The sequence below is a fragment of the Octopus bimaculoides genome, chromosome 2 (assembly GCF_046866305.1).
Source record: "Octopus bimaculoides isolate indiv1 chromosome 2, ASM4686630v1, whole genome shotgun sequence".
In the NCBI taxonomy this organism is placed as follows: Eukaryota; Metazoa; Mollusca; class Cephalopoda; order Octopoda; family Octopodidae; genus Octopus; species Octopus bimaculoides.
Window position 1 is genome coordinate 47,068,959 of NC_142929.1, and position 10,950 is coordinate 47,079,908.

At 34.5% G+C, this 10,950-nt stretch overlaps 1 protein-coding gene across 7 annotated transcripts in view; it reads right to left on the reverse strand.

Moving 5' to 3' along the window:
- Nucleotides 1–927: 927 nt before the first annotated feature.
- LOC106875928 (tubulin polyglutamylase ttll6) overlaps nt 928–10,950 on the reverse strand; it is a 420,072-nt gene continuing 410,049 nt past the window's right edge. For 5 of the 7 annotated variants that reach the window (XM_014924244.3, XM_089344881.1, XM_014924246.3 and 2 more), the window contains one exon: nt 928–1,900. In XM_014924244.3, coding sequence (XP_014779730.1) covers nt 1,710–1,900 — 191 coding nt within the window. In that variant the 3' untranslated portion in view covers nt 928–1,709. The remainder of the gene's footprint in view (nt 1,901–10,950) is intronic. The other 2 variants (XM_014924247.3, XM_014924245.3) reach the window with 1 other exon arrangement.

Below are 10,950 nucleotides of genomic sequence, written 5' to 3' on the forward strand. Positions count from 1 at the left end.
TCAAATTGGATCAAGTCTCAACCTCCTTGAGCTCTGGGTAGATAAAGACAATCTGCTTCATTCTTACTTTCTTCCCTGCTCCTCCTACTACTAATCTTGGAGGGCCCTGAAAGGTCTTAAGTGTTGCCTTTTCTTCGTTGGCTATGTTATATAAATAAAATGTGTAGTTATTTCTATTATGGCTGAAATCAAAACTGACCCATGTAATTCATTCTGTTATTTTGCATCATTCTGCCTTTATTTTCTTTGTATGTCATTCAATAAAGTAAATGTCAGTTGCTACAAGGTTACAATCAATGCATTAAGATATGATCACTTATATAGGAAGTGTACTGGTAACTGTGCTTTAGTTTAACATTGAAAATGATTCACAGTTATCTCATCAAAAATATTGAGCAATCCCATATCATAAATGGCAGAAAAGGGTAAAATGGAAAGCTTGTAATAAGAAAAATGACATCAGAAATTTTCATTTCACCATAAAATTCTTCTGAAAAAAATGCTGAAATAGCAAAAGTAGGCAGTTGGCTGTTACAAACAAAATGTTCTGGTAAGGTTTTTAACCCTTCAGCATTCAGATTACTCTGTCACATGTAATGCTTACTTATTCATATTGTTTGGAATTAGCCATGCATTATCTCAAAGCTATGAGATTTCAATGATGTGATTATGTTATTTTTAGAATGTCATTATGTAGAGTACATGCTAGCGACTGGAAGTGGCTGATTTGAGCATAGAACAGTTGAAATATTTGGGCAGGATATGACTGGATTAAATGCTAAAGGGTTAAAATGAATTAGGAAAAAAAAAAACTTTCAGGTAGTTTTTCAAAAAGTTTATATTTTGTAGAAATATTTCTAAAAACAAAAAAACAAAAAAACAAAAAAAAACAAACATAAAACAAAAAAAAACAAACAACCCAAAAAATTCTTACATACTTATACAGAATAGAATAAATTTTAATCAGATTCAAATCATAAATTCAAGAGAAGTAGGATGTCAATATGAAACAATTCAAAAAAGGACATTAGAAGAGAAATATTCTTCGATTTTCCAGATTTCTGTAACAAAAAAAAAAAAAAAAAGAATGGTTTTGCTTAAAGGTCACTTGGTAGTCGTTAGCTTACTAATGTGAAGTTGGCACTGTTATTTGTATCTTCCAACACTTCTATTACACTTCATGTACTACTGTTTCATATGACATCCAGTGTAAAAGAAGTTGTTGCTCATGGGAACTAGCAGTCATAGTTGTTGAAAGAGAGAAGATAGAGAGAAAGATGGTGAAGTGAGTGAGTAGTTATAATAAAAATGCGAACAAAACTTTTGTGGTTTCCTTTGGGATTCAGAATGTCAAACAATAAAATGGCCATACTGTCAATAATATATTTGTCAATAATTCATAAAGAAATATCTTTTCTGAGATTGCATACATCCTTCAATTCAGCAACAAACAATGCAAAATCTTTGAAAGGAAGTTATTGAAAGATTTCTTTTGTTATCTATAAAGATGACATAACAAGCAAATATCACAGTTATTTATGTCCCAGCTCAACCTTAAATTTTGCTTTCTTGTTTACTTTCGTCCTTTCCAGTTATAAAAGTTGTGGTCAACATGAAAAAAATATTTAAGCTTCGTTACAGCTTATATGAATAGTTTCCATCTGTACTTTTATCTCTTTTCTTCTGGTGGTAAGGGGAGACAATTGTGGTTATGGTGGAGTGGTTGTGCGTTTATATGATCGAATAGCTGAATACAAACCATGGGTAACTTTCGATTTCTTTGCTAGAATTTGTTTATGTCGAGGCTTGGTATGAAGCATACTGCATTTATAGATTAGGGGCGCAGGGGCAGAAGTAATCATCAAACTGTGACTCCATGAAGTAGAAAACTTGGGTAGATCTGAAAGAAATATATGCACATTAAACAGAAGATTCAACAGCAGTTCTTGACAAATATCAGGCATTTTATATATATATGAGAATTATTATCCGAATACACCTGTTCTGATGAACAATAAACCATTACCTTAAAATTTGCTTTACCTTACACCCTTCTTTAGAGTGGCTATGTGGTAAGAAGTTTGCTTCCCAATCACATGGTTCTGGATTCAGTCCCACTGCGTGGCACTTTGGGCAAGTGTCTTCTACTGCAGCCTCAGTTTGACCAAAGCCTTGGGAATGGATTTGGTAGAAGGAAACTATAAGAAGCCCTTTGTATATATATATATATATACATGTGTGCATCTTTGTGTTTGTGTTTGTTGCTCATCCCTATTTTACAATTGGTGCTGGTGTGTTTATGCCACTTAGCAGTTTGGCAAAAGACACCGAAGGAATTAGTACCGGGTTTTAAAAAAAAAGTTTGGGGATTGATCCACTTGACTAAGAGTTCTTCAAGGCAGCATGGCTGCAGTCTAATGGCTGAAACAAGTAAAAGCTAAAATTTTCTTACATAAGTACAAAACTGGAAATTAGGTGGTAGTGGGGTATAATTCAATCAAAGCAGCCTTAGTTGTTGACGTATACAGTATTTTGTTGACCTTGGAAGGATTTTAACTTAAACCATAAAGGCATACTACCATGCATTTTATTAGATACTCTAATGATTTTCCTAGTCCATCATTCTTCATGCTATATTAATATATCACTATATATGGTAATATATAATATCTCACCATGCTATACTAATATATAATATATAATATTTCACCATGCGATACAGTAACACAGGGCGATACAAATATCACGTTATACAATATAGTCAACCCAAACACCACAACATTGTACAGCGAAATGTAATATCTAACTATCACCTCATTCCACAATATCACACCATGGCAGATCATCACAATTTCTATTCAATATTTATTTACATGTCTTTCTCTCTGACCATTTTAAGGTTATTGTATAAATTCCTCTAAAGAAAAATTCAATGCCCAAATAATATGAAATGACCTAGCATCTTGTGATAGTTGCAAACATGTATCACTGTTATACAAGCAGTGTTGTTTGTTTCGATGTCTAGCCATGGGAAATATAACCTAGCTCAGAAACGGGTGAGGGTGGGTGACAGGAAGAGCATCCGACCATAGAAAATCTGCCCCTACTAATTTCATTTGACCCAAGCAAGCATAGAAAAGTGGATGTTAAATAATAATAATGATAGGACTGGGGGTGAATGGCAGTTGTAGTATTGGTGGTGGTGGTGGTGATGGTGATGAGGAAGCTGTTGTTGTTGTTGTTGTTGCTATTGTTCTGAATGAATTGTTGTCATGAAGACTCTAATTTTCTGTTCTGAATGTTCATTTCATCTTTAGAGTATGAAAAATATAAAAGAAAGGTTCTTGGGTTTAAGTGCCAACCATGTGTAAGTAGTTCCATTATTTAGTCATCAGTCAACTGAATACCCTACCAAATGAAATAACCTGCCCATTAAAATTTACATGTAAATGGTTGAGTACTCCTCAAACACATGTACCTTTAAATAATCCTACATCATAGTCAGAGTGACACAACATGTGATAAAGTCAAACCTTTGAAATACAGGAATAATCCATCTGATGGTCACTTGCAGAGCACATGTCCAGAGAGTTTCACTCACAAGACTTGGGTTGACCTGAGATTATTCTCAAAGACACTTAGCCAAGCAGTCATGAAGTGAGAATGAACCTGGAATCCCTTTATGAAATTCATAACCATTCAGTAGATACAGCATCATTAGAATATAAATTATCATTTATGAGGGGGTGCTGAAAAGTTCCTGGCTCTGGGTAAAAGAAAATGCAGGAGGATCAGTAAATTATGATTTTATTTAACATATTCTCCTTCCACTTTCACACACTTATTGCAATGGTCTTTCAGTTGTTCTAAGCCCTGTAAAAGAACTCGGAAGGCCTTTCATGACACCCTTAAAGTAGGGAACTTTTCAACCCCCCTGCCCCGTATATATATATATATATATATATATATATATATATATATATACACACACACACACACACACACACACACACACACACACACAGGGTGGCTGGAAAGTAACTAGGCATTAGAAATTGTTTATAGAATTTTTAGTATCACTGAAGTCATGACGTAAACATTTTTTAAACAGACAACACAAATAGGGATTTCTTAATTTCTTATTGTCTTATTTCTTATTTTCCAGGTGGCTGGCTGCATGACTGTTCAGGAGTGAGCTAAATAGCTGCACGCTAAGAAGTGTGGAATTTCATTTTTTTGGTTCAGAGATGGTGGCATGCATGGAAAGGCAAGCATGCAACACTATGTCTGGAGACAATAAAAAGTTGAAGATTTACTTTCATTTTCCTATGTAATAAAGAACTGTATCATTTGTTTCAATAAATTTGTAAAAGGAATATGGATTTTATTACCAATATATATATATATATATATATATATATATATATATATATATATATATATATATATATATATATATAAGCAATTTTGATGATAAAGATTCCTCCTAAAAGGGATGCTAACATCTAAGCTTCCCTAGTTTAATTTATATATCAACAAAATAAGAGAAAACTGTCCACTTAAAAATCTATGCAAAAAGAAAAATGTGGTATATAGGTGCAATGTAAAATCTGAAGGAATAAATTATTATTACATACAGGGTATGAAAAATTGTATTAAGCGAAGAATTACCAACCATGAAAGCACATTTAAAGATAAAAATAAATCAACCAGTACCAATCTAAGCAAACTAATATGGGAGTCAAAGGACAAAAATAAGGATTTTAATCTGAAGTGAGAAATTATGAGCCATGCTAAATTCTATAGAATAGCTGACAATCACTGTGATTTCTGTATTGATGGACTTTTCCCAATATTAACATCTAAACACAAACTTATTAACAGTAAATGTGAAAAAGGTTTATCTTGCACACATTCTTATAGATATGTATTTAAAAACTATAAATAAAAAAATAAAATATAAAATATAATAAAAGATAGATTAAAATGTTAATCTATACTATATATAAAACAGAGATGTGTGTGTAATTGCTTATCACGTGGAAACGGCTTCACTATTTACTTCCATACTTGTGATGCAGGAATAATTTGACCTCGGATAAATCTTAGGCTCTTCATTTGATTTTTTTTATTAAGATAAATAATATTGCTTTATATTTAAGATTCACTTCTTTAAAAATGTTCCTCAATGTCAACTTCCGGTAGCCATAGTTATTTCTTCACTTTAACTTCAATCGTTACTGTTCACACTAAAAGTTTACTCACATTTACTGATGTAAGTAATTTCATCATTTACTAACAGAAGTTCGGTTTCATGTTTCCCTGTTGCTGAGGTTTTTTTTTTTTCTGGTACCTTCGATACTGGCTGTTTGGTTCACTGAGTGACAAATTTCGCTTCAACCTCACTTTAACTTCAATTGTTACTGTTCTCAATAAAAGTTTACGTTGTCAATCGCTAACAAGTTCACATTTACTGATGTCAGTAATTTCATCATTTACTAACAGAAGTACGGTTTTGTGTTTTCCTGTTGCTGAGGTTTTCTTTTTTTCTGGTACCTTCGATACTGGCTGTTTGGTTCGCTGAGTGACAAATTTCACTTCAACCTCACTTTAATTTCAATCGTTACTGTTCTCACTAACAGTTTATGTTTTCAATCGCTAACAACTTCACATTTACTGATGTAAGTAACTTCATAATTTACTAACCAGGGTTAGGGTTAGTCACAAGTGGCTATGTGAAAGAACAATTCTGGCACCAAGGAATGATTCTGTAGACAAGCTGAATTTAAATTTGTTAACTCAGCCTCCAGGACCTGAATGTTCATACAGATCAATTAACTCTGTCCATGATCAAGAACAGGCAACGCATTACCCAGTGGAGTTCCTCAATTCACTTCAGCCATCAGGATTTCCACCACACATTCTGATCGTGAAAATATGTGCTCCCATAATGCTATTAAGAAACCTTGATGCACCCAGACTCTGCAATAGAACAAGGTTGGTTGTTAAAACAGCCATGCCCCATGTGTTGGAAGCAACAATAATTACAGGCAGCATGATGGGTGAGAATGTCTTCATTCCAAGGATACCTCTCATTTCAAATGATCTCCCCTTTCAGTTCAAGAGACTGCAGTTTCCGGTCAAACTTACCTTTGCAATGTCTATCAACAAAGCACAAGGTCAATCTCTAAAGGTGGCGGGACTTAACCTCCTTCAACCTTGCTTCTCACATGGTCAGCTGTATGCTGGATGTTCTAGAGTTGGAGATGAAAATAACCTCTACATTCTCAGTGATAAGCATGGCAAGACAGAAAACATAGTATATGAAGAAGCACTTACATGAATAGTATGTATATGTCATATACAAAAGTGTAAAACCATTGAGTGTTAAAGTAAGTATTACTATTACACTTCCACTTTTCGACTGACATGCGTCAATGTATATCTGTGTATATAACAGTGAAATAATAACGTGGTATATTCGCTGTGTGAACTTTTTTCATTTAAGCCCCATTTTAATTATCGTAAAAGTTTCCAAGTATAGGCGCAGGAGTGGCTGTGTGGAAAGTAGCTTGCTTACCAACCACATGGTTCTGGGTTCAGTCCCACTGCGTAGCACCTTGGGCAAGTGTCTTCTACTATAGCCTCAGGCCGACCAAAGCCTTGTGAGTGGATTTGGTAGACGGAAACTGAAAGAAGCCCGTCGTATATATGTATATATATGTGTATGTGTGTGTTTGTGTGTCTGTGTTTGTCCCCCCAACATCGCTTGACAACCGATGCTGGTGTGTTTATGTCCCCATAACTTAGCGGTTCGGCAAAAGAGACCGATAGAATAAGTACTAGGCTTCCAAAGAATTTGTCCTGGGGTTGATTTGCTCAACTAAAGGCGGTGCTCCAGCATGGCCGCAGTCAAATGACTGAAACAAGTAAAAGAGTAAAAGAGTAAGTACCAATAAGCAACAATTTCATTCCCGGGCAACGCCGGGTGGCTCTGCTAGTTAGATAAATTAAAGGGTATAGATATGTATTAAAAGGTACAACTAAAATACTATAAATATTATATAAAAGTTGTATAGAACGTAAACTTATTAACTTGTAGGTAAAATTGGATAATAGTAATAATAATAAATAATGTATATCTTTTCTAGTATATTGAAATTCGAAAATTATATAATGATGAAAATGCTTTTCAACACTTAATCTGATGACGTAGAATACAAGTACAATGCATTCAAAAGGAAAAGTGAATTTCTGCACCATCACATGTTGCACACCAAACAAACCAAAATTAATAGTAATAATTAAATTAATAAAAGTAGTGATTAACCCTTTGCACCAGCGCTTACGACTAATTAACTTGAAAAATGATTTTGATTAACCAATATAAACTATATATCTTCTCAAACTCTCACAGTTAATAATAAGAATTCGAATATAAATAGATTCACTTGCAGTTAATAGTGATATTAAATCTAACAGTTCCTTTGTTTTCAAACATATTAACACACATACACACACACAAAATATTAACAAACATTGATACATGCGCACACAAAAAATGATAAAAAATAAAACCAAAGTGCATATAAATATGTAACAGCTTTTAAATAAATATTAACACACACACACGCACACATAAATTTAACAAATACATGCACACATAGATTTAACACATGCACAAATAAATAAAAACAAAAGTGATATGCGTATATAACAGTAAATTTTTGAAATATTAACATACACTCGCACACATTAATATACAGAATATTGACATATCAAGTCTGTTGATGATCACCCAAACAATTGGGATGTGATTTTCTTTTTATGCATAATTTTCACCCTAAGGAAATATTTAACTCATTGTTTTCGATATGAATTTTAATTCTTAGTTTATTAATTTCTAATTGAATGAGTTGGGTATGAAAACAATTGTAGATTACACAGAATTATCTCTTTTTTACTCTTTGACTCTTTTACTTGTTTCAGTCATGTGACTGTGGCCATACTTGAGCACCGCCTTTAGTCGAGCAAATCGACCCGAGTACTTATTCTTTGTAAGCCTAGTACTTATTCTATCAGTCTCTTTTGCTGAACTGCTAAGTTACAGGGACGTAAACACACCACCATCGGTTGTCAAGCGATGTTGGGGGGACAAACACAGACACACAAACATATACACACACATACATATATATATATATATATATATATATATATATATATATATATATATATATATATATATGTATACGACAGGCTTCTTTCAGTTTCCGTCTATCAAATCCACTCACAAGGCTTTGGTCGGCCTGTGTCTATAGTTGAAGACACTTACCCAAGGTGCCACACAGTGGGACTGAAGCCGGAACCATGTGGTTGGTAAGGAAGATACTTACCACACAGCCATTTCTACGCCTATCAATAACAATATGTTAATAAAATGATATATATCAGTTAAACTCAGCATTTTCTTCTTAATATAAAGTATATATAAATATATATATATATATATATATATATATATATGCATATATATATATATATATAAATAATTATACATATATATACATACAAACATATATATATATATATATATATATATATATATATATATATATATATATATATATATACATACACATACAAACATGTATATATAATCATATATATATATATATACGAGGGGTGCTGAAAAGATCCTCGCTTTGGGTAAAAGAAAATAAATAGAGGAGTATCAATAATTATGATTTTATTCAACATATTCCCCACTCAGCTTCACCCACTTATGGAGCAGCCCTTCAGTTTTTCTAAGCACTGTAAAGGAAATCAGAAATTTGGGCCTCCAACCAGGCCTTTCACAACACCCTTAAAATCGGGAACTTTTCAGCACCCCCTCATACATCTACATTTTCTTTATTTTGATATCTGATTGCTATCGGGTTTTTTATTCCTGGGTATTTCTTGTACATAGGTGCAGGTATGTCTGTGTGGTTAAGAAGCTTGCTTTACAGCCACATGGTCTTGGGTTCAGTCCCACTGTGCAGTACCTTGGGCAAATATTTTCTTCTTTTATAGCTCCAGGCTGATCAATGCCTTCTGAATTAATTGCATGTCTCCTGTTTGTCCACTTCTACCACTTGACAACCAATGTTAGTTTGTTTGCATCCTGTAACTAACTTAGTGATTCAGCAAAAAACACACACACACAATAAGAACGAACACACAGACAGAAAAGCACACACAAAGACACAGACACACAAAGAACGAACACACACACACACAGACAGAAAAGCACACACACAAACATAAAGAACGTACACGCAGACAGAAAAGCACACACAGACACACACACAAAGAACGTACACACAGACACACACACAAGAACGAACACGCAGACAGAAGCACACACACACAAAAAACGTACACACAAACAGAAAAGCACACACGCAGAGAAACACAGACACAAAGAACGTACACGCAAACAGAAAAGCACACACACACACACATACACACAAAGAACATACACGCAAACAGAAAAGCACACACACACACACACAACGTACACGCAAACTGAAAAGCACACACCCAGACACACACACATACACACAGACAGAAAAGCAGATACATACACACATACACAGACACACACAAACACACAGACAGACACAAAGACCGTACACCAGACAAGAAAGCACACACACACAGAAACACACACAGACCGATAAAATTAGTACCACCATCATCATCATCATCATCATCATCATTGTCACTTAATGTTCATCTTCGATGCTGGCATGGGTTGGATAGTCTGACAAGAGCCAGCCAGGTAGAAGACTGCACCAGACTACTGTGTCTGTTTTGGAATGGTTTTCATAGCTAAATGCCCTTCCTATCACCAACCACCCCATAGAGAGGACTGAGAGTTTTTTTTATGTAGCACCTGCACAGTCGAGGTCAGTTTTGGCATGGTTTTTACAGCTGGTTGCCCTTCCAAATGCCAGTCACTTCACAGTGTGGACTGGATGCTTTTTATGTGGCACCAGCACCAGTAGAGTCAACAAGTAATTTGCAAGACAAGGAGTTTTGAGAGGGGAGGGAGAGCAGTCTTAAAAATATGTCCTAGACTTGATTTGTTTGACTAAACACCATGGTTGTAGTCCAATAACTAAAGCAAGTAAAAGACGAAAGGTATTTCTAAACTGGATTGTAACATCTAACTCAAAATTTCCAGAGCAAGCACCAGCAATTTTGTGGATAAAGACAACACTTTGTTTAGTTTAGAAATAAAAGATCTCAGTTCAAATTCAAATTCAGGAATAAGGCCCCTGTTGTTGATCAGAGGTTGGCTTTAATGTCCACATTGCTTTGACATCCACTTTTTCATTTCATGTTTGCATAGGCTAGTCAGTGTTTGTTGAAGCAGATGTACAGCTGGATGCCTTTCCAGTCACCATCCTTCACCCATTTCCAAATAAGATAATATTTCCTCATTGCTAGACATACTTTTGCAGAATATTGGAAATGCATGATGCATGCTACTGCTTGTAAACTCTCATTTTGCAACTATCAGCGATGTCATGGAGAGACAAGTACACACACACACACACACACACGCACACGCACACACACACACACACACACACACACATCTATACATATATAGTTTCTGTCTAGCAAATCCACCTACAAAGCTTTGGTAAACCCAGGGTTATAGTGGTTAGAGTAGAAGACACTTGCCCAAAGGGCAATACAGTAGGACTGAACCAAGAACCATGTGATTAAGAAGCAAACTTCTTAACCAGACAGCTACATTTGTACCTGTTGTGAACATAAATATTGTAAATATACACTCTACAGATGAAATGGAAATTACAATTGTATAAAATGAACAATCAAAGTGTGACACAATTTATATCTTAACGAAGAACTGAAAGACAACTGACCCCCACC